The sequence below is a fragment of the Arachis stenosperma genome, chromosome 9 (genome assembly GCF_014773155.1).
Source record: "Arachis stenosperma cultivar V10309 chromosome 9, arast.V10309.gnm1.PFL2, whole genome shotgun sequence".
In the NCBI taxonomy this organism is placed as follows: domain Eukaryota; kingdom Viridiplantae; phylum Streptophyta; class Magnoliopsida; order Fabales; family Fabaceae; genus Arachis; species Arachis stenosperma.
In genome coordinates this window covers 38,185,802-38,211,099 of record NC_080385.1, presented here as the reverse complement: position 1 = coordinate 38,211,099, position 25,298 = coordinate 38,185,802, and the positions used below count along the sequence as shown (strand labels likewise).

Below are 25,298 nucleotides of genomic sequence, written 5' to 3'. Positions count from 1 at the left end.
TCTAAAACAACATAGATTTCTATGGTTGCACAAAAATTTAATTATCCATACTAGCATATATTGCAAACTATTAAAAATAGTCTTGTATGGCCGTATGTAAGCAACAATTCACTAACACAACATAAAATTCAAATGACTTAAAGTCAACCAAGTTCAGTTCACAAACACAAATCAATTCACAAACACAAGACTAATCAAAACTAATATCCAATAATCTCAGTAAGCCATATGCTTTATCAAGCCTCATATATCTATTTTTCTCTCCCTTTTGTTATCAAAGTGGAAAAAATAAAACAAAAATAGAACCTGCAAAATAGTATGTTAGAGGCATGTAAAAAAAACTAAATGTTGCGTCCTGAAATATTAAGTAAAAAAATTCGAAAGATAAATAAAGATCATATTTCAACCAACAACACCATAGTTATGAAAAAATAGTACTACCAGTACTAAAACAAGGAAAAAATTATGATGTACAAAGATCAATTCTTGGTAAAAACTCATTAGGACCAAAAAGAGAATTTCAGAAAACAAAAACAACCACATGTATAATAAGATTCAAGCAAGGTCTATGTCCTTTTGTACACTTCAAAATTCAGATCACTCATATCTTATCCAACAAATATCTCTTTGACCTGCAAAACAAAACTCTCAAACAAGACATTAGCACAATTAAAGCAAAGAATCATAACTCAAAATGCTTAAACTTGTCCTTAATTTACAAAATCTGTCTTCAGCCAGAGGTTTAGTAAATATATCAGCCAATTGTTCCTTTGATTTAACAAAATTGAATGCTTATATTTTCTTTTTGAACATGTTTCCTAATTGAGTGAAATCTCACTTCAATATGTTTTGTTCTAGAGTGCAAAACGAGATTTTTAGAAATATTAATGGCACTCATGTTATTACAAAACAAGAGAATATTATCAACATTCAATTTATAATAAGCTAATTGTGTTTTCAACCATAACAATTGGGAATAGCAAGAAGATGCAGCAATATATTCGGCTTCTGCAGTGGAGAGAGCCACTGTGGACTGCTTCTTACTTAACCATACATTTAATGAATTGTCCAGAAAATAGCATATACCAGAAGTACTTCTCCTTCCCACTCTATCACCAGCAAAATCTGCATCATAGTACCCAACTACAGAAAATTCATCAAACCTAGAATACCATAAACCATAGTTAGATGTGCCATGAATATATCTAATGATTCTTTTTACTACAGAAAGATGTGATTCTTTAGGTTGTGATTGGAATCTAGAATAAACCCCAACACTTTGCACAATATCAGGTCTAGAGGATGTAAGATACATGAGAGAACCTATCATACCTCTATACCTAGTTTGATTAACATCTTTCTCAGTTTCATCCTTATCTAACTGAGAGTTTGGATGCATGGGAGTGCCCATAGGTTTGGCATTCTCCATTCCAAAATTTTTAACTAGTTCCTTAGTATACTTCTCTTGATGAATGAAAATACCATTTGAAGTTTGTTTAATTTGAAGTCCAAGAAAAAAGTTGAGTTCCCCCATCATACTCATGTCAAATTCACTAGTCATGAGTTTTTCAAAATCAATGCAAAGGGATTCATCAGGTGAACTAAATATTATGTCATCAACATAGATTTTAACTAGAATAATAGAATCATTAGAATTCTTAATGAATAGAGTAGTGTATGTGCTGCCTCTTTGAAAATCATTTTTCAAAAGGAAATAGCTAAGTCTTTCATACCAAGCTCTAGGAGCTTGCCTTAAATCATAAAGTGCTTTGGGAAGCTTGAAAAAATGATTTAAAAATTTTTTATTTTCAAAACCAGGGGGTTGTGCCACATACACTTCTCTATTTAAGAATGCACATTTCACATCCATTTGAAAAAGTTTAAAACCACAATGGGCAGCATAAGCAAGGAGAAGTCTTATAGCTTCCATTCGAGCCACAGGAGCAAATGATTCATCAAAATCTATCCCTTCCTCTTGATCATATCCTTGTGCCACTAATCTAGCTTTATTCCTTGCTATGCTTCCATCCTCATTCAGTTTGTTCTTGAAAATTCATTTAGTACCCGTCACTTTTTTTTCAATTGGATCCGGTACAAGAGTCCACACTTGATTCTTTTCAAATTGCTGTAAATATTCTTCCATGGCTTTGACCCAAGAAGGATCACCTAGAGCCTCTTTGACAGTTTGAGGTTTAATTTGAGAGAGAAGTGCCAAATTATTTTCTTCTGGAACTCTTTTTGTTGAGGATCTTGTTGTGACACCTTGAGCAGGATCCCCAATGATGAATTCTTAAGGATAGTTCTTTAGAAATCTCCATTCACGGGGCCTTGATGATTTAGGAGCAGATTCAACTTGAGATGGTTTAGTTTGGTTGACATTCCCAGAAATTTCATCAGTTGCAGGAGATAAAATCAAATTGTCTCCTGCAGAATCGTTTGCATCATCCGAGATAGGGGCAGATTGCATAGATTCAGATTGGTCTTGATTAAGGGCTTTACTCATGTTATTTTCCACTTAATTTCCTGTATCACAATCTTTCAAAACACTTAGAATAACATTAGAATAACAAAATGTAATATATATGGATTCCTTAATTATTCTAGCATCTTGATGGTAAACTCTATAAGCTTTGCTAGTTGTAGAATAACCAATAAAAATACATTCATAGGCCTTTGGATAAAATTTTCCTAAATTATTTTTGGTATTTAAAACAAAACACTTGCATCCAAAGATATGAAAATATTTTAGATTTGGTGGATTTCCTTTCCATAGTTCATAAGAAGTTTTCTTTAAAAACTTCCTAATGATGGTTCTATTCAAAATGTAGCATGCCGTATTCACGGCTTCAACCCAAAGAAACTTAGGAACTTCACTTTCACATAATATGGCCTTTGCCATTTCTTGAAGACTTCGATTCCTTCTCTCAACAATACCATTTTGTTGTAGTGTTCTTGGACAAGAAAAATTATATGAAATTTCAAGTTCATTACAAAAGGATTAAAAAAATTGATTTTCAAACTCTTTACCATGATCACTTCTAATAGAGGCAATCTTTAAATTCTTTTCATTTTGAATTCTTTTGCAAAATGGTTCAAAGGCTGAAAAAGCATCATTTTTATGTGCTAGAAAAAGAACCCAACTAAATCTTGTATAGCCATCCACAATCACTAAACCATAATGTTTACCACCTAAACTTTGAGTTCTTGTAGGACTAAAGAGATCAATATGTAGCAATTCAAGGGATCTTTTAGTAGAAATGTCTTCCTTTGGTTTAAAAGAGCTCTTTGTTTGTTTTTCCATTTGACATGCATCACAAGTGATGTCTTTGTCAAATCTAATTTTAGGAAAACCTTTTACTAAATTCCTTTTAACAAGCTTATTAATCTGAAACATGCTAGCATGGCCCAATCTTTTATGCCATAGCCACTTTTCAGAATCTTTTGAGTGAAAGCAAGTTACATTTTGATTCTTTAATTCATCAAGAGTGAGTTCATACACATTATCACACTGTTTAGCTATAAACAACACTTCATTTGATTTTTTACACAACTTGGCATTCTAATTTTTTTAAAAATAACTAAATAACTAATATCACACAATTGACTTATGCTAAAAAGATTGTGTTTTAATCCATCAACTAAGAAAACCATGAAGGTAGAAAAATTTTTACCCACTTTTTCAATAGCAATTATTTTTTCTTTACCGTCATCCCCAAAGGTCACAAAGCCACCATCATAGTTGTTGAGACTGACAAAGAAGATAGACTTCCTTGTCATGTGCCTAGAACATCCGCTGTCCAAGTACCATAGGTCTTTCTTCCTCTTGGACACTAGGTAAATCTGTAGTCATTTTTAAGTGGCCTTAGGTATCCAAACAAGTTTGGATCCTTTGAAGTTAATCCATCTTGGTTGCCCAAATTCATTAAAATTACAAACAACTTTATATGTTTTATTTCCCACAATTCTTTTGTCAATAAAACATTGAGGGGAAGAATGACCAATTTTATTGCAATTGGAACAATAATTTTTAATTGCATGATGCTGAAAGTGATTGATATTATGATGCTGAAATTGATTTAAGGTATGGTGCTGAAAGTGAGTAAAGGTTTGAAATTTTCTGGTTTTTGAATAAGGTGCATTTCTTTTGAAAAATTGATTTTTAGCAACTGCACTTGTTTTTGCAACATATCCCAAACCAGAATTATTTGAAACATATTTGGTTCTTGAATATGAGACACTTTTATTAAAGTGTGGTTTTTCAAAAACAACCTCATTGTTAATGAAATAACTAAGACCAAAATTTTTGGACAATTATTTGGTCTTTGAAGATGATGCATTTTTATCAAAAAATGGTTTTTCAAAACTAGCATCAGTTTTAGGTGAGTAATCCAAACCAGAAATTTCAAATGAGGGTTTTGTCTTTGAGTTTGATGCTTCGGTATTAGTGAATGATTTTTCAAAAACTGCATCATCCTCTGTCACATAACCCAAACTAGATTTTTCAAATAATGGTCTTTGATTAGCAAGTAATTTGTCCAAGTTGCTGGAACTGTGTGCAAATTTTGCTAAATCATTATTCAACCCTTTAATCATTTCATTTAATCTTTTTTCTTTGCAATCAGTTCTTGTGAAGTGTCAACCGTGTGCTTTTCTTTACATTTTTCAATTTCAGATTTTAAAAATCTATTTTCTTCAACAAGATCAAAAGCACATTCGGTCTCCTTCACTTTTTCTTTCAAAAACTCATTTTCAGCTTTCAAAACTTCATTTTTAGATTTGCATTTGTTGTATTTCTTTAGCAATTTTTCAGAATGGTGATTAAGATCATCAACAATAACATGTAATTCTTCAAGAGATAAGTCATAGTAATTTACCTCTTCTAGTTGAACATCACCAACCATGAAACAGACTTGAGCTTCATATTCGGAGTTCTCATCCTCATCCGAGTCATTCTCTAGATCTTCCCAAGATACCATGAGCACTCTCTTCTATTCTTTCTTTGCCTTGTCCTCTTCTTGAGTTTTGGATAGTTAACTTGAAGTGTCCTACCTCATTGCAGTGATGGCAAGTGACCTTGCTGAAATTCTTCTTTTGTTCCTTTGAACTCGATCCCTTGTACTTGCCTTTGCTCCTCATTAGCCTTCTTAATCTCCTAGCAAAAAAGACAAGTTCGTCATCTAAAAAAATGTCACTTGAATCACTCTCTCTAGATTCAACTTTTGATTTTAGGGCCACTCCTTTTTTCTTTGTGTCTTGGCTGGTGTGTGTGGCTTCATATGCTAAGAGTTTTCCTCTCAACTCATCATAGGTTAAAGAACTCAGGTTGTTGCTCTCGATTAGGACAATGGCTTTTGTTTCCCATTCTTTTGTAAGGCTTCTAAGGACTTTTCTCACTAGAGTTTGTTTGTGTGTGTCAAGCCCATAGCATCAAGGATGTTGACGATGATTGAGAATCTCTCAAACATATCATCAATGCTTTCTCCATCCTTCATGGTGGACATCTCATATTCTTTTCGCAGCATATCAATCCTTGTTTCTTTGACTTGTTTGGTGCCCTCGTGTGTAACTTGGAGTTTCTTCCAGATTTCTTTTGCCGTCTTGCATCTAGATACCTTTCAGTATTCCTCAAAGCTGATAGCACAATGTAGTAAGTTTATTGCTTTAGCATTCAGCTCCACCTTCTTTTTGTCATCATCATTCCATTCGGCTTCCTCCTTTGGAGTCACTACTCCATCAGCACTTGTCTTTGTATGGATTTTATGACCATTCACAACTATCTTCCATATATTATAGTCAATTAATTGAATGAAGATCCGCATCCTTTCTTTCCAGTAAGCATAGTTCTTCCTATTGAAGAAGGGAGGCCTGTTATTTGACTGGCCCTCTGTTACAGTGTAGGCCACAGTGGTTGCACCATGTTGTTTGCCATTAGACCTTTCCTCCAAGCTGTGAAGCTTGATTCTTAAGACATAACTCTTGATACCAATTGAAGGTTCTTGATGGCCTAGAGAAAGGGGATTGAATCTATGGCCTTCTTTTAAGTTGATTGATTAACCCTTAAAACCTGGAAATGAAACTTTGCTTCTGTTTGTCTACGTGATGGATTATGCAGAAGACAATTTAGTTTTGTCTCATAAATCGTAAAGAGACAAAATAGTGCAGAGAAGAAGAAAATGGCACCAGCATATATCTTGGTTTAGTTTCTCTGTGCAATGCAACCTATATTCAGTCTCCACCACAACGTTGGTGAAATTTTCACTATACTTTCAAGTGTTATAAACACTAATTCTCTAGGACTCAATATAATCCTATTTGGGACAAACCAAACTTCAACACAAACCAAACTTTAACACTCCACATGTCAAACTCTTAGGGTTTATTTAGAAAGTTTAAAAAATTACTTTTTTAGACTTTTGACTTATGAAAAGTCACACTAATAATGATTGGTCTATTTTTTTAAATATGTTGTTTAAGAGTTTTTGAAAAAGTCAAAAAATTTGATTTCTCTAATTCTCAAAATCTATTTTATCACTCCTATTTATTACACAACTCTAAGATGAGTATTTTTATGGTAACTTTCCAAGCACAAAATAATGCATTTATAATATAAGTCCTTATGTTTTAAACTATTTTTTCAAAAAAACTTAATTAAATTGTTTACCCAGACCGACCCTTAATCTAATCCTAAAATCATGATCTCATTTATAAAATATCAACAAAAAAAAATTAATGTTAATAAAGTCGCCAGATCTGAGCATAGAAAGAAATGGCATAGTTACACAGAAGCCATGTATCATGTATGCCAATTACTGCTTGAGGGAACATTTCCTGTAAATATTTACAAAAGACCCTAATTGATTGCAAGCAAAAGGAAAATATAGACAATGGGAAGTTCAAGATCAATGCTTCTTGTTCTGAATCTAAGTCTGTTCAACTCTTGATGAATTCTTCTTGGATTTCTTGTTGGTTTCAGAATGAGACACCTTGAAGGCAGTTAGAAACATTTATCATTAGCCACATACAAACGAGGGTATTCTTACAAAAGGCAAACTTTTACAAAAGCCAATGTTATACAAGAAAATGTCATAATAATTGGAAAAGAGAATATGCAATTGAGAAAGGTGGTATTATTTACTCACTATATGGGACTTCCACTCAAATTTACCATTTCCTTGACCAGAAAGATGGTGGAAAATATGAACAAGCACAACAGCATCCAGGGCAGCATATTCTAGCTGCACATATAAAACCGTATTAGATTATTTAAATAAATGACTCCATTTAAACTTCAAACAGATTATAGAACTTTAAACAGAAGATGCATCGTGTTATTTGTACACTAAAAAGTGGGTGCTTATTGACACCAAAGTTAAATGCAAGGTTGGAAAATAAGAGTTTTAACTTTAAGTGTTGATTTCCTTCGTAATACTAATATGTGATAAAATTTGTTTCTCCTTCCCAATGACGTTTAAAGAAAAAAAAAAAAGAAAGAACAAATTGGGCAGTTTAAAGTAACTTTAAACTTAGTTGCATTCATTATTTCGGAAAATTGAATAGCTATGGCATTAATTAAGTGAAGACTATTTTCATAATTTCCTTTATTCTCTTCCTTGAGTAGAAAGTATCTTCCTATTTCAGTTTCCATATAACAACTATATCTTTGATTTAGTGAGGTACATAAAAGCCCTTTTCATATTATAAAATTTAAATTCTTCCTCTTTGAATTATAGTAACAAGTTATTACCCCACTCAATAAGTTCTTTTTGCTTTATCAGTTACAATTAAATTTGGGTTAATGACTATTTTAGCATATCGGTCCCATGCAAAAAGTTGTGTTGATAATTCTTTATCCTATTGTCTTATGCAACTTCGTATATATTATGTGTTCTGTAGATTATAATTTGTGTCTAATTCAGTGGTAAACATTTGAGCTTAAGCATCTATTTTTATTCCAAATCCTTTTATAACCAAAGACAGATGCCAAACTCGTTAATTTCATAAAGCTCTAACTCTTTTTTTTCCGTTCAAAGTTCAAACGTATTTTCAAAATGTTAATTTAGGAATCGACACATGTTCTATGAAGGACTGTTTTGCATCTAAAATTTTTACAGCTTTTAGTTTGTTATACTATGCTTTTTATTTGTTATTCTGTCTACTTCTGTGCTTGAGACATAAAACAATTTGATTTCGACAAACTTTATAGGCTCGTGTGTGCAACATACATGCTTTGTCGCTAGTAATCTTGTTAAACATCCTCCTAAATACTAGTAAATGAATGAACAAAAAATAGATACAATCAATGTCTTGAAAGAACTTCTCCATTTAATAATGATTGATGTAGGAAGATGTTTAGGAGAATTAATCAAGAGGATAAATAATTGTAATATGTTAACGAGTGTTCTTAAAGCACGTGTTAAGTAGATAAAAATAGTAACCAAACCCTAAATAATTTCTCATCCATAAATGATAAAGTGAGTTTTAGCTCAATATTCGAGGAGTTTGGTGTTCAAAAAATATTTTTCCAAATTAAAAGGACTGACTTCAGACATGATTCATAACAGGGCGCAACGAAGATGAAAGGCTTTAAATGAATAACAAAGAGGAACGGAGAAATTAGCATTACTTGATTTGGAGTTAAAGGTCTTTGCTCCCAGTTGCTGTTTCGTCTCGTCTTGTTTAGACTAGCTCCCAGTATTTTCTGATATAAAAGATACAAGCTGTGTCAAAATAAGCCATGACAAAAGAATCGAGTGTTTCAAAGATTACCCCCCACAAGTGTTAAGTGCATAAAAGAAAGACCTGAGACACCAAAAGGGCATTCACATGTACAGTACCTCGGTTAACCTGGCCAAACCACCCCGAGGTTCTTTAAAAATATTCTGAATGTCCAATAACAGTTCGTAGTTCTTGAAGCATTTCAATTCTGGATATGACTGAGCAAGTTGCCTTGTATCACATTGGAAATTATACCCTGAAAAACATAAGCCACGGAGGAGTAATGGACTAATGGTTACCAGTAAAGACATTCAAAACAGCATAAGCGTTTGAGCCACTATGAAGCATAACATGACCATACTAGCTATTGATAGCCGCTTGCTCATTCAAGTTAAAATAATAATGGCACAAAAAGTTCGCGTTACGAAATGTTCACCAAAAGTATTTTTTGGTTGATACATTCACAAGACTAATGAATTTTAACATTTTCTTACCAAGTTTTAGAATTCTAGGTGACATCAAAATGTGTGTTAGACAATCGTCTAAAGTGTCAGGCACCTCGCTATGTAACTTTATCAGATCAAAGATGAAAGCCTTCTTTTCAGATGCAATTTGCATGATTGAGACCTGAAAAAAGAGAATTGATGGAGAAAGGAAAACAGGATAATCAAGAGTTTCACCTTTGAAACTTGGAAGGCTAGAGATCCTAACAACTAATTTCATATGATTCAAATAAATGGGGGAAAACGGAAAATGCATGGAGAAACACTAATCCATCAGAAAGATCAATTTAATTTACCTTGTTTGGCTTGCTGCCTTTTACATAATTAGGTTTCCATTCACAATCAAGACCGACAACTTTAAAACCATCTATATGATTTGTTGCATCAAGCAAACCTTCAACTTCATCAACCCAAATGATGTCTTCAACTAGTAGTTCATCAAGATGCAAATAACGCCCTTCTTGTATAGTTGTTTCAGGTACTAAAAGACAAAAAGATATAGTGTTTGTCATCTGAGGATAACAGTGCAGATATTTGACATTCTACATAACAATAATGTAAATTAAACAAAATAGCAATAACATCAACCGTGAGCTGATAACAAAAGCTCCTGCATGTGCAGAACAATCCACAAAGGTAGGTGTGTCAAACAGGTGGGCACAGCCTAATTAACAATAAAAAATGGGCTGCACTTACTCCATAGCTGGCTAAACAGGTTAGCAATACTGCAGCCCAAACAGTTTAACTCTATACCACCGATCAAATTGTTCCTTCCAAGACTGAGGAATAAAATGGAAATCCCTTTCTTACACCTTTTTTTTTTACAAGTTTTTTCAAGCTCCAAGCTCAGAATTGAAATGGCTTACGTTTGATATCCAAAAACCTGTCAAGGGAGTATCGTTGGCATAATTCATCAACTTTCTCTGTGTAACCAGCTTCCATTGCCAAATAAACCTTGAAAAGATAAATGCTAACCATTACAACACAATCTTTCAAGAACTCACTGGGCCAATAATGGCTAAGAATATCTCAAGAAAGAACTTAGATATTGCAATGGGAAATTAGTAAATAATATCTATACGCTCCACAACTATTTTAGCATAAAACTGTAATCATTTTCAATTACGCATTTGATGCAATAATAATACTTCCTTCAAGCAAAGTTACTTGGTCACTTCCAGGCTTCATAGCCTCCTGAGCACCTCACACTGTTCAAGCCAACTCAATCAGACATCAACATCAGGAACAGAAATCATCAACCTCTCTGTCCTCACTCCAGTTTCAAGATATTCAACATATTTTGTTCATTATATCCACTATTCCACCATAATCAATTCAAATAGTTTCCATGTTGGGTAGTACGAAGATGAAATCGAGGCACAGACGTACTGATATACATGTAAGCTGTAGAACTGGTAAAAAATAAACTTAAAAAAATGGAATTCATATTTTGGCTAAGTAAGCACAAAAGGACGTTGTCCAACCAAGATTGCTGATAAGCACCATGCAACTAATGGAGAATAAGAAATAGGTTCTCTAAGAGCCCATAGACAATAAAACCAAAATAGGAAGCAACAAAAATTCGAGTTTACGTTAGCAGTTACAAAATGGTGACACCATGTAGTACAAGAAGACTGACAATGAGATAGTTTAAAACGAAAGTAAAGCTTTACTCTATGCACAATCTCCAGCTGTATAGACTTGTTTAAGTAGGCACGTAGAATGACAGTCATTGTGCAAAAGATAACGATAACTACTCACCAAATATTCCATAAGCTGTCTATCATTATTTATTCTTGCCTCAGCAACATCCCAACATCCTTTCTCAGCTAAGTTCTTTAGCGAGCTACAAATCAATGAGGTAATCATATAAATGAAAATAAAACAAAAAAGGAAAAGGGGAGGTGGAATTGTATCTATTATGATTTCAACAAATCAGACAGCCGCTGAGGTAAAATACACTAACCTTTCCTTACACCTTTTGTATACATCCGGGAAATCCTGCTTTAAATTATTTTTCTTGATAATCTCATAGGCATCCTTTAGCATGTTCTTCTCAACGAACTCCTCAATAAGGGTGCATAACATTGGCTTCCCCATATACGTCGCCCACTTCTCTGCTGCTTTGTATTGTTTGCTCTTTATCATATCTAGGAGAAATGACTGGCCATAATGACTGATAGAGAAATGCTCCATTAAAGCGACAGCTATTATATACTGCTGGGATTCTAGTAGTTCAACAATATACCGCTCAACAAATTCTTTTGCCGTACCACAACTTACACCATCATTTTCTTTAATTGGGCACATTGCTTTCTCAAAATTTGATAATTTTACATCAAAAGTCTCCAATAGTTTCATGACAATCTTTTCATCATGAAAGCTCTGGCCCCTAATAATATCAACAATTAGATGGGCAGCCAAATCTTTCACTTCCAAGGAGTCCTCCAAAGTATTTGATCTTTTCAAAAAGCGGCGGAAAGCAGATATAATTAAATGGGTAAATCCATGACTATCATCTTCAAATAGAGGAGCCAAGTATAGACATTGAACAGTAAAAGTTGCTGGTCCAGGCTTTGGATCATTTTGGAGCACAAGACATACTTGATACTGAAGTGCTCGGAACTTTGCTGTCGCCTTACATGTTCCTATGCAATTTCATTAGAATTGAAACAAAGTTGAAGTGTAAGAAAAACAATGTATGTTGATGAGACAGAACCTCATGAAGTCAAATGAATAATCAAATGCAACTGCAACAAAGATGTTTGCTAACTTGTTATTATTGTTAAGAAATTCTCCTACTTATTTAAATGTAGCCAACAAACTTTATCAACAACTCCTATATCTGAAATTATAAAATATTGGATTCAGACAAATGTTCAGTTACAGCACTTCAAAACAATCACCTTCCTGTTCTTGTGCACCCTTGTTTATGACTTTCAGAAACTTTATAATCTAATGTGAACACTTTAAACACATGGGCAATGACAGATTAAAAAAGCCATCATACATGTAAAGTCGAAAGAAAAACTGGATGATTGCATATCACAACATTCCCCTGCCCCACCACTAACCACAAAAAAAAAAAAAACTAACTATTCGACCCTATATAAAAAAAGATGAAATGATATCTTCTCATTCTACCACTCAGCATAACCTTCGTACGAGAAGTGGAAGAATGAGTTTGGAAAATTAATCTTTGGACATGACAGAAAGACTATCACTAAAAATCCTATGATGGCCTATGATGGATATTTGCAGCACAAAAGGGAAACGTTAGACGTGGGGATACTCGAGACATGCCTCAAGTACTAGGGTTCAGACGGGTTGAACATGTTTACTGTACAAACATAGGAAAATAAATGGCAATCAGTCTAGCTAAGTGTATGAGAGAAACAAATTATCATGGTTAATTGAAGCATTTCAGCAAACAGGTAGCAGTCATCATCTGAAAGTCCCTGTAATACCACTTGGCACACAAGTAAAATTGCATAGAGAAGGTACACATACCATAAAAATAACATTCTTTCAGCAGATACAGAAATACTGCCGGCGATACGTGCTTTAAATCATAGAAAGCATGGGTACATAAGGTCCCCATTCCAACGGCATTGTCTTTTTTTGTTCCCATCTTGAGTAGTCTTCTCCAAATCCTCCCAGTCAAGAACTGTAATCAAAGCAACAATGTGTTAGATAAACCCTTAAAAGCTAAATTAAACTCAGTCAGAGAAAGTCATTGAACTTCGATAATGGTTATCAGTGATAACCAACATTAAACTATTTTTCAATTTTATTAGAAAAGAAAAATAGAGCCTGTTATAGAAACAGGTAAAACTAGCAGCATTGTTACTCTTGGAACGTAAAAGTTTAAGAATGCGGTGTACACTTGATTCAAACAGAGATCACAATGCAGATTCTCACTCTGATCATGATAATCACAGTTTTATGAACCAAAATTCGGAGGTTAAACCGCGTTGGATACTTATATTATTCACATTAAACTAAGAATTTTCTTCAGGCAAAATGCCATTACACTGATTAGCGATCAAGGACACCAACACATGAATTCATTAGATTACGTTGATTTTGATAAACACCATGCTCCAAACCTCTTTGGAGACAAGTTCATACCCCTAAAATACTTTAAAAAGAAAGAAACAAAGAAGGAGCTTCTGTAGAATTATCTCCCCTTCCCCTCCCCTCTCTAATTTTTTATTATCTTTTTAAATATGACCAGTAATAATAAAACAGTCCATGCAAAATAATAAAGAGACTTACGAGAGAAAAAAAAAAAAAAAAAAACTAGAGAATGGAAGAAGCCAAAGGAAACTTACGCAGTGGAAAATAGCGGAACCAAATTTTGATAGAAAAAGATCCGGAGTTAGTAAATGGTATCAATCTCTCTCACTGACTTGGCCAACAACCCACGCATGAATTTAAATCTTGTGCAATATAAAATATATATTAAAAATAAATTAAATAATAAATTATTTATATAAATATATATTAATTAATTTTAATAATTAATTTTAATATATAAATAATATTTTTTTTAAATATTATATTTATCTTTCAGCGGACCTGACCTTTGGCGAACCCTATTATTATTATTATTATTATATATACGGAGACGAAGATAAGAAGAAAGAAACTCATTATTAAAATATATTTCCTGTATTGTACATAGATTTATCATATCACATGTCTGAGTCAATAGCATACATTGCATTATTGTTAACATTTAACATTATATTTATCTTCCAGCAGGCAGGCGTGACCCTTTCCGAATCCAATTATTATATACATAGAGAATGGCGAGAGTAAGATGAGAAGAAAAAAACTGGTTAATTATTTATATTCTCTATTTGTATATACAGATTTATTGTATTAGGTTTCTGAGTCAATAACTGTCTCCCTTCATAAGAGTCAACCTGAATATCAAGTTGGATTAGTTTGTAAAAGGAGGATGATGCGGTTATCTAACAAAGGGTGTGATTCGAATTTGCATAAAAAAAAATATAGAATTAGATAAAAATTAAAAGAAAATAGGATAGAAAATTTTAAGAGTAAGATTAAAAAAAAATAAAATTTTTAACTACATCATGCATATTTATATTATTATATCTTATTTTTATTTATAGTATAATTTTTTAATTAAATTTTTTTAAATAAATAAAATAAATATTTTAATTACCGAAATATATATTTTGGAGTGTTTTTATAAAAAAGTATTGCATCTCTTATCCTGTTTACAGTGTAAACAATATAAGATAATATGTATCTCATTTACTCTGTAAATGAGATAATACAGGAAACTACATGGTCGTACTACGTTTTATACACGTGTTATATAATGCTCTTATCTCGTTTACCGTGTAAACGAAATACATATTATCTTATTTTGTTTATACTGTAAACAAGTAAGAGAAGCGGATGCCTATATATATATGTATCTCGTCCACAACTTTTTGTTAGACCCTTCACCCTTTGACTTTTCTTTTTTAATTTTTCTCCCACTTTTACTCTTTTTTAATCACATTTCCGAATTACTTGAACAATATGGCGTGCGCTAATAATCACGATGGAGATATTAACAAACTGAACGTGACTTTGCACATTATAGGACAGTCGATTTTAAGGTTGGTGTTGTTTTTCATTTTATGATTATGTTAAAGCATAGATGTGTTGCTATAATTATGGTACTTTTATAGATGTAGTATGTAGTATATGTTAGGCGAATAAATATATAGTTAGGATTGGTTTAAATGCTAGGATATGATGTTAGGCATAATTTAAAATGGATGTTAGTTAAATATTTGTTTAGGTTAGTTTTTTTAGTTTAAGTTATTATTAAGCATATATTTATTAATTTAGTTATTAATTAAGGTTATTAATAATTTGTAATAAACCTAATTAAGTAGCAAAATATTTATGTTTTTATTTACTAAATATCTAAATAAATTATTTTTTTGTTAAATTTTTTTGTTACTTAAACTAAGTTATCAAGCTGATGGTGTACTTGTTGGTTATTTAAATAAATATTTTCACTTAATCTACCATATATAGGAGATACAAAATGAATTTTGTTATTTGTAAGACCTAAGATTTTTGAAAAGTCCTATTTTAAATCAATCTCAAATTATATATTTATTTATAGTTTTAATTTTAAAAATTATTTTTATTGAAAATAATTAAAGACAATTAATTGGACTTGAAATAAATTAAGGTTTTTATCCAAACTCTATACCTATGGATTATTTTCCTATTTATGATTTAAAGTTTTGGAAATTCGAAAATAATGAGGTTTGGCTATTTAAATTAGAATTTTGTCTAATTTTATAATTATTGAATTATTCTCTATATTTAAATTATAAAGTTGGTAGTTATAAAATAATAAAAATTTTATATGATTTAATCTAAATAATTGATATCTTTATAATTTGATACATTAATTTTTATGAATAAAGAAAATTAATTATATTATCTTTAATTCTTGTCTTTCAGTATTAATTCGAAAATAAATCGTAATTTGATAATTAGATAATATTTTTATAAATATTATTGTTGGATTAAAATAAATTTTCAATTACTCTATTACCCCTAATTTTATTCAAAATTACTAAACTATCCCTAACCCTAATTTCTAATCACACACTCACCTCATCCACACCTGCCGCCACTCTCCTCACTCAGCACAACACACACACAACGCACTGCACTCTTCTTTACACACAGAGCAACAACTTCAAAAAAGAAACAAAAAGAAAGAAAGGGGAAGAAGGAAGGGGGACCGAGGAAGGAAGGAGAAGGGGAGAGAAGAGTGAGGGGGGGAGAGCTGAGGAAGGAGAAGAGAGAGAAGACCGTGCTGCTGCCTCGCCGCTGCTCACCGCGCCGTGTCGCATCGCCGTCCAGCCGTGTCGAAGGAAAGGCATCGCTATTTTGAACCCGTGTCGCCGTCACTATCGACTAGTCAGCTGAGGGAGAGTGAGAGAGGAACGAGAGAGCCCACGATGGAGAAAGGGGAGATGCCGCCACTGTACCAGACGCCGTTGAGTCCGCCGAGCAGAAGCCGTTTGCCACTGCCAGACCTCCGTCGCCAGCGATTCGCCGCTGCTGAAGCTCATCACTGCTGCTGTGACACCGCCGCGGAGAGAGGGAGTGACGTGATTAAAGAGAGGAGGAGGAAAAAGACTTGCGCGCCGTCGGAGCCAGTGTCACCCAGTAACTGCCGTTCATACCTTGCCATCGCCGTTCAGGCCACTGCCAAGTCACCGTCGATGAAGCTTCAGCCACCGCCACGCCTGGTGGTGCACGAAATTGCAATCACACTTGCAATTCTGTACAATTAACCAGCAAGTGCACTGGGTCATCCATGTAATATCTTACGTGAGTAAGGGTCGATCCCACGGAGATTGTCGGCTTGAAGCAAGCTATGGTTACCTTGTAACTCTTAGTCAGGAGATTAATGATGAAAAGTGTTTTTGTTTGCAATATAATAAAAGAACATGAAATAAAAGGTACTTGTGATTCAATAATGGAGAATAGATTGGAGTTTTGGAGATGCTCTGTCTCTAAATCTCTGTTTTTCTACAGTCTTCTTCTTCACACACGCAGGGTTCCTTCAATAGCAAGCTGTATGTAGGGTGTCACCATTGTCAATGGCTACTTCCCATCCTCTCAGTGAAAATGGTCCATGTGTTCTGTCACCGCACAGATAATCATCTGTCGGTTCTCGATCATGTTGGAATAGAATCCAGTGATCCTTTTGCGTCTGTCATTACGCCCAACACTCGCGAGTTTGAAGCTCGTCACAGTCATCCCTACCCAGATCCTACTCGGAATACCACAGACAAGGTTTAGACTTTCCAGATCTTAGGAATGGCCGCCAATAATTCTAGCTTATACCACGAAGACTCTGGATGCACGAATTCAAACACTCTGTTGTCAGGAGAGGTACTCAAATTTGTGAACCAGGAACCCAAGAGATACACATTCAATCTAAGATAGAATGGAGGTGGTTGTCAGGCACGCGTTCATAAGTTGAGAATGGTGATGAGTGTCACGGATCATCACATTCATCATGTTTAAGTGCGAATGAATATCTTAGAATGGAAACAAGCGTGATTGAATAGAAAACAGTGGTAATTGCATTAATCCATCGAGACACAGCAGAGCTCCTCACCCCCAACAATGGAGTTTAAAGACTCATGCCATAGAGATACAATATAAAACGTGAAAATGTCATGAGGTACAAAACAAATCTCTAAAAGTAGTTTTTATACTCAACTAGTAGCCTAGGTTTACAGCAAATGAGTAAACTAAGATAGATAATGCATAAATCCACTTTTGGGGCCCACTTGGTGTGTGCTGGGGCTGAGTATTGAAACTTTCACGTGCATAGGCTGTTCCTGGAGTTAAATGCCAGCTTTGGTGCCAGTTTGGGCGTTTAACTCCAACTTTTATGCCAGTTCTGGCGTTTTAACGCCAGAAAAAGGGCAAAGAGCTAGCGTTTTGATGCCATTTTACATTGTCAAAACTCGCGCAAAGTATGGACTATTATATATTGCTGGAAAGCTCTGGATGTCTACTTTCTAACGCAATTGAGAGCGCACCAATTGGAGTTTTGTAGCTCCAAAAAATCTACTTCGAGTGCAGGGAGGTCAGAATCCAACAGCATCTACAGCCCTTCTTCAGCCTCTAAATCAGATTTTTGTTCAGGTCCCTCAATTTCAGCCAGAAAATACCTGAAATCACAGAAAAATACACAAACTCATAGTAAAGTCCAGAAATGTGAATTTTGCTTAAAAACTAATTAAAATATACTAAAAACTAATTAAAACATACTAAAAACTACCTAAAAATAATGCCAAAAAGCGTATAAACTATCCGCTCATCACAACACCAAACTTAAATTGTTGCTTGTCCACAAGCAACTGAAAATCAAATAGGATAAAAAGAAGAGAATATACTATAAATTCTGAAATACCAATGAACTTAGCTCCAATTAGATGAGCGGGACTAGTAGCTTTTTGCTTCTGAATAGTTTTGGCATCTCACTTTATCCTTTGAAGTTAAGAATGATTGGCATCTATAGGAACTCAGAATTCAGATAGTGTTATTGATTCTCCTAGTTTAGTATGTTGATTCTTGAACACAGTTACTTTTGAGTCTTGGCCGTGGCCCTAAGCACTTTGTTTTCCAGTATTACCACCGGATACATAAATGCCACAGACACTTAACTGGGTGAACCTTTTCAGATTGTGACTCAGCTTTGCTAAAGTCCCCAATTAGAGGTGTCCAGAGTTCTTAAGCACACTCTTTTTGCTTTGGATCACGACTTTAACCACTCAGTCTCAAGCTTTTCACTTGGACCTTCATGACACAAGCACATGGTTAGGGATAGCTTGATTTAGCAGCTTAAGCCTGGATTTTATTTCCTTAGGCCCTCCTATCCATTAATGCTCAAAGCCTTGGATCCTTTTTACCCTTACCTTTTAGTTTAAAGGGTTATTGGCTTTTTGCTCTTGCCTTTTCCTTTTCTTTCTCTCTTTTTTTTTTGCCATTTTTTTCGCAAGCCTTGTTCTTTTTCACTGCTTTTTCTTGCTTCAAGAATCAATTTTATGATTTTTCAGATTATCAATAACATTTCTCCTTTTTCATTATTCTTTCAAGAGCCAACAATTTTAACATTCATAAACAACAAGATAAAAAATATGCACTGTTCAAGCATTCATTCAGAAAACAAAAAGTATTGCCACCACATCAATATAATTAAACTAGTTTCAAGGATAAATTTCAAAAATTCATGTACTTCTTGTTCTTTTGTAATTAGAAACATTTTCATTTAAGAGAGGTGAAGGATTCATGGAGTTATTCATAGCTTTAAGACATAGACACTAGACACTAATGATCATGTAGTAAAGACACAAACATAGATAGAACATAAAGCATAAAACCGAAAATAGAAAAATAAATAGACAAGGAGATTAAGGAATGAGTCCACTGATGAGCGGATATTTTATACGCTTTTTGGGGGTAATTTCATGTAGATTTTAGTATGTTTTAATTAGTTTTTAATAGAATTTTATTAGTTTTTAAGCAAAAATCATATTTCTGGACTTTACTATGAGTGTGTGTATTTTTCTGTAATTTTAGGTATTTTCTGGCTGAAATTGAGGGAGCTGAGCAAAAATCTGACTTAGGCTGAAAAAGGACTGCTGATGCTGTTGGATCCTGACCTCCCTGTACTCGAAATAGATTTTCTGGAGCTACAGGAGTCCAATTGGCGCGCTCTCAACGGCGTTGGAAAGTAGACATCCAGGGCTTTCCAGCAATATATAATAGTCCATACTTTGCGCAAGGATAGACGACGTAACTTGGCGTTGAACGCCAAGTTCATGCTGCTGTCTGGAGTTAAACGCCAGAAAAACGTCATGATCCGGAGCTGAACGCCCAAAACACGTCATAACCTGGAGTTTAACGCCAAGAAAGGCCTCTACTCGTGGATAGCTTTAATCTCAGCCCCAGCACACACCAAGTGGGCCCCAGAAGTGGATTTCTGCACCAATTATCTTAGTTTATTCATTTTCTGTAAACCTAGGTTACTAGTTTACTATTTAAACAACTTTTACAGACAATTCTTGGACCTCATGACATTTTTCAGATCTGAATTACATACTTTTGACGGCATGAGTCTCTAAACCCCATTGTTGGGGGTGAGGAGCTCTGCAGCGTCTCGATGATTTAATACAATTCCTTTGTTTTCCATTCAAACACGCTTGTTCTTGTCTAAGATGTTTATTCGCGCTTAATTGTGAAGAAGGTGATGATCCGTGACACTCATCACCTTCCTCAATCCATGAACGTGTGCCTGACAACCACCTCCGTTCTACATCAGATTGAATGAATATCTCTTAGATTCCTTAATCAGAATCTTCGTGGTATAAGCCGGATTGATGGCGGCATTCATGAGAATCCGGAAAGTCTAAACCTTGTCTGTGGTATTCCGAGTAGGATTCCGGGATTGAATGACTGTGACGTGCTTCAAACTCCTGAAGGCTGGGCGTTAGTGACAGACGCAAAAGAATCAATGGATTCTATTCCAACCTGATTGAGAACCGACAGATGATTAGCCGTGCTGTGACAGAGCATAGGAACGTTTTCACTGAGAGGATGGGAAGTAGCCATTGACAATGGTGACACCCTACATAGAGCTTGCCATGGAAGGAGCCTTGCGTGTGTTGAAGGATTTCAAGGAAAAGTTGAAGTCAAAGGACAAAGCATCTCCAAAACTCCAACATATTCCCCAGTACTGCAAAACAAGTAACTCTATTGTTCACGTTTATCTTTCCAATCAAATCTAATAATTCCAACTTACAATTTTAAACACTTTGACATCCTGACTAAGATTAATAAAATAAACATTGATTGCTTCAAGCCAATAATCTCCGTGGGATCGACCCTTACTCACGTAAGGTATTACTTGGACGACCCAGTGCACTTGCTGGTTAGTTGTGCGAATCACAAATTCGTGCACCAAGTTTTTGGCGCCGTTGCCGGGGATTATTGAGTTTGAACAATTGAAGGCATATTTTATTTCTTAGATTAGGAATAATTTATTTTTGTTGCTACAGAGTCATTAAATTTTGATAGGATAGTTTCTTTTCAAAAATTTCTTTTCAAAAATATTATTTTTCTTAACTAATTGTTAATTTCTCGTAAGTTTAGTGTCTTATTCTAAGTTTGGTGTTAATTGCATAGTCTATACTTTCTCTAAAATTCTCGTGTTAGTGTTCTTGGTTCTTCCTTGATTTTCAAGTTGTTCTTGATAATTGGTTATACCCTTTGGAACCTTTTTCAAAAATAATTTTTCTTGGATTGAATCTTGTGCCAAACTCTAAGTTTGGTGTTTTCTTGTTAATCTTTTCATAATTTTCGAAAATTTTATTAAAGTTTTCTAAAAATTTTAAGTTTGGTGTTCTTTCTTGTGTTCTTGGTGTTCTTGTGAATCTTCAAAGTGTTCTTGAGTTTTTCTTGTGTCTTGATCTTAAAATTTTTTAAGTTTGGTGTTCCTTGGTGTTTTCCCTCCAAAAATTTTCGAAAATAAGGAACATTAGATCTAAAAATTTTAAATCTTGTGTCTTTTGTGTGTTTTTCTCTTTCATCATAAAATTCAAAATTCAAAAAAAATATATATATATATTTTTATTTTCTAACTTATTTTAAAACTACATTTTCGAAATTTTTAATATAAAATCCAAATTTCAATTTCAAATTTTTCGAAAAATTTTCACAAAGTATTTTCAAAATATTTTTCATATATTCCATTTTTTTGTTATTCCACTACTATAAAATAAATAAAATCAACATATAAATTATCTCTTGTATTCCATTATGGAAGTAAGTATGAATGGACAAGACAAGAGGACTCTGGGGTCATATGCTAACCCCACTACTGCTTCATATGGAAGTAGTATTTGTATACCCTCCATTGGAGTTAGTAGCTTTGAGCTGAATCCTCAGCTCATTATCATGGTGTAGCAAAATTGTCAGTATTCTGGTCTTCCACATGAAGAACCTACAGAGTTTCTGGCACAATTTCTGCAAATTGCTGATACAGTACATGATAAGGAAGTAGATCAGGATATCTACAGATTATTACTGTTTCCATTTGCTGTAAAAGATCAAGCTAAGAGGTGGTTAAATAACCAGCCTAAGAACAGCATAAAAACATGGAAACAGCTGTCAGAAAAATTCCTGAATCACTATTTCCCTCCCAAACGGATGACACAGCTAAGGCTAAACATCCAAGGCTTCAAACAAGGAGATAAGGAATCCCTTTATGATGCCTGGGAGAGATACAGAGAGATGCTAAGAAAATGCCCCTCTGAAATGTTTTCAGAATGGGTGCAATTAGACATCTTCTACTATGGGCTTACAGAAAAAGCTCAGATTTCTCTAGACCACTCAGCTGGTGGATCTATACACATGAGAAAAACAATTGAAGAAGCTCAAGAGCTTATTGATACAGTTGCCAGAAATCAGCATCTGTACCTAAGCAGTGAATCCTCTATGAAAGAAGAAGCTAAAACAGTAACTGCAGAACTCAGTCCAGTGGATCAGGCTAATGAATTCAATCAGCAATTAGATTTTCTAACTCAGCAGCTAGCCGAATTCAAGGAAATATTACAGGAAACAAGAATGGCTAACAGGAACATGGAAGTACAATTAAAGCAGACAGAAAAGCAACTGTCAAAACAAATAACAGAAGAATGCCAAGCAGTTCAATTAAGAAGTGGGAAAACATTAAATACCTCACTTCAAAGTAGCAGGAAACCAAGAAATGAACAGGTGGATACTCAAAATCCCTCTGAGGACAATCAGAGCCCAGAGAGGAATAATGCTAGCGCTAAACGCCCAGCCCATGCTCATTCCTGGCGTTCAACGCCAGAAACAAGCATGGATCTGGCGTTGAACGCCCAAAGGGAACATGGTTCTGGCGTTCAAACGCCAGTAACAAACAAGGAAGTGGCGTCTAACGCCACTCCAGCTCCCACCACTGGCATTCAAATGCCAGTGGGGAATCAGTCACATACAAGTGCTGACCTTTCTAAAAAGGCTTCCCAACCCACTCCTGTAGGTGATAAACCTGCAGCAACTAAGGTTGAGGAATACAAAGCCAAAATGCCTTATCCTAAAAAACTCCGCCAAGCGGAACAGGATAAGTAATTTGCCCGCTTTGCAGACTATCTCAGGACTCTTGAAATAAAGATTCCATTTGCAGAAGCACTTGAGCAAATACCCTCTTATGCTAAGTTCATGAAAGAGATCTTAAGTCATAAGAAGGATTGGAGGGAAACTGAAAAAGTTTACCTCACTGAAGAATGCAGTGCAGTCATTCTGAAAAGCTTACCTGAGAAGCTTAAAGATCCTGGGAGCTTTATGATACCATGCACATTAGAGGGCACTTGCACCAAGCAAGCTTTATGTGATCTTGGGGCAAGTATCAATCTAATACCTGCATCTACTATTAGAAAGCTTGGTTTAACTGAAGAAATTAAACCAACCAGGATATGTCTTCAACTTGCTGATGGGTCCATTAAATACCCATCAGGCGTGATTGAAGACATGATTGTCAAGGTTGGGCCATTCGCCTTTCCTACTGACTTTGTGGTGCTGGAAATGGAGGAGCACAAGAGTGCAACTCTCATTCTAGGAAGGCCTTTCCTAGCAACTGGCCGAACCCTCATTGATGTCCAAAAAGGGGAAGTAACCTTGAGAGTCAATGAGGAAGAGTTCAAGTTGAATGTTGTCAAAGCAATGCAACATCCAGACACCCCAAATGACTGCATGAGTGTTGATATTATTGACTCTCTGGTAAGAGAGGTCAATATGGCTGAGAGTATCGAATCAGAGCTAGAGGACATCTTTAAAGATGTTCAGCTTGATTTGGAGGAATCAGAGAAGATAATAGCACCTCTGAAAATCCCTCAGGAAGAGGAGAAACCTCCTAAACCCGAGCTCAAACCATTACCACCATCCCTGAAATATGCATTTCTGGGAGAAGGTGATACCTTTCCTGTAATTATAAGCTCTACCTTAGAACCACAGGAAGAGGACGCACTAATCCAAGTGCTAAGGACACACAAGACAGCTCTTGGGTGGTCCATCAGTGATCTTAAGGGCATTAGCCCAGCCAGATGCATGCACAAGATCTTGCTGGAGGACGACGCCAAACCAGTGGTTCAACCACAAAGGCGGCTGAACCCAGCAATGAAGGAAGTAGTGCAGAAAGAGGTCACTAAATTACTAGAGGCTGGGATTATTTATCCTATTTCTGACAGCCCCTGGGTGAGCCCTGTCCAAGTTGTCCCTAAGAAAGGTGGCATGACAGTGATTCATAATGAAAAAAATGAACTGGTTCCTACAAGAACAGTTACAGGGTGGCGTATGTGCATTGATTATAGAAGGCTCAATACAGCCACCAGAAAGGATCATTTTCCTTTACCATTCATAGACCAGATGCTAGAAAGACTAGCAGGTCATGAATACTACTGCTTCCTGGATGGATATTCAGGTTATAATCAAATTGCAGTAGATCCCCAGGATCAGGAGAAAACGGCATTCACATGCCCATCCGGAGTATTTGCATACAGAAGGATGCCATTTGGCCTGTGCAATGCACCTGCAACTTTTCAGAGGTGCATGCTCTCAATTTTCTCTGATATGGAGGAAAAATTCCTGGAAGTCTTCATGGATGACTTTTCAGTATTTGGAGACTCATTCAGCTCCTGCCTTAACCATTTAGCACTTGTTCTGAAAAGATACCAAGAGACTAACCTGGTTTTAAACTGGGAAAAATGTCACTTTATGGTGACTGAAGGAATTGTACTTGGGCACAAAATTTCGAACAAGGGAATAGAGGTGGATCAAGCTAAGGTAGAAGTAATTGAAAAATTACCACCACCTGCTAATGTTAAAGCAATTAGAAGCTTTCTGGGGCATGCAGGATTCTATAGGAGGTTTATAAAGGATTTTTCAAAAATTGCTAAACCTCTGAGCAACCTGCTAGCTGCTGACACGCCATTTATCTTTGATAAAGAGTGTCTGCAGGCATTTGAGACTCTGAAGGCTAAATTGGTTACAGCACCAATCATCTCTGCACCAGACTGGACATTACCATTTGAATTGATGTGTGATGCCAGTGACCATGCCATTGGTGCAGTGTTGGGACAAAGGCATGACAAGCTTCTGCACGTCATTTACTATGCCAGCCGTGTTCTAAATGATGCCCAGAAGAATTACACAACCACAGAAAAAGAGCTACTTGTAGTGGTTTACGCCATTGACAAATTCAGATCCTATTTAGTAGGATCAAAAGTGATTGTGTACACTGATCATGCTGCTCTTAAATATCTACTCATAAAGCAGGATTCAAAACCCAGACTCATCAGATGGGTGTTGCTTCTGCAAGAGTTTGATATAGAAATAAGAGACAGAAAAGGGACAGAAAATCAAGTAGCAGATCACCTGTCCCGAATAGAACCAGTAGAAGGGGCGCCCCTCCCTCTCACTGAGATC

General features: G+C 35.1%; 1 protein-coding gene across 2 annotated transcripts; it reads right to left on the bottom strand.

Annotated features, from left to right (window-relative positions):
• Positions 1-6,775: 6,775 nt before the first annotated feature.
• LOC130947905 (uncharacterized) lies at positions 6,776-13,642 on the bottom strand. 2 transcript variants are annotated; one of them, XM_057876618.1, is made up of 11 exons: positions 13,553-13,642; positions 12,729-12,885; positions 11,185-11,866; positions 10,980-11,064; positions 10,085-10,172; positions 9,515-9,699; positions 9,210-9,342; positions 8,835-8,971; positions 8,624-8,698; positions 7,140-7,235; positions 6,776-6,983 (listed from the first exon to the last, which is right to left on the bottom strand). In XM_057876618.1, the coding sequence occupies exons 2-11, from the start codon at positions 12,847-12,849 to the stop codon at positions 6,921-6,923; spliced, it is 1,665 nt and encodes a 554-aa protein (XP_057732601.1). In that variant the 5' UTR covers positions 12,850-12,885; positions 13,553-13,642; the 3' UTR covers positions 6,776-6,920. The 2 variants fall into 2 exon arrangements, with proteins under 2 accessions (XP_057732601.1, XP_057732600.1); XM_057876617.1 differs by lacking the exon at positions 13,553-13,642 and adding an exon at positions 13,252-13,426.
• Positions 13,643-25,298: the final 11,656 nt, after the last annotated feature.

Bases quoted from the DNA above. Each gene is read 5' to 3' on its own strand.
- LOC130947905 (XM_057876618.1), bottom strand. From the start codon at position 12,849: ATGGGAACAAAAAAAGACAATGCCGTTGGAATGGGGACCTTATGTACC. The intron at 11,065-11,184 runs GTTAGTGTATTT...ATTGATTTGTAG, and splicing joins TACAAAAGGTGTAAGGAAAG to CTCGCTAAAGAACTTAGCTG. The intron at 7,236-8,623 runs GTAATGCTAATT...TTATATGTGCAG, and splicing joins GACCTTTAACTCCAAATCAA to CTAGAATATGCTGCCCTGGA.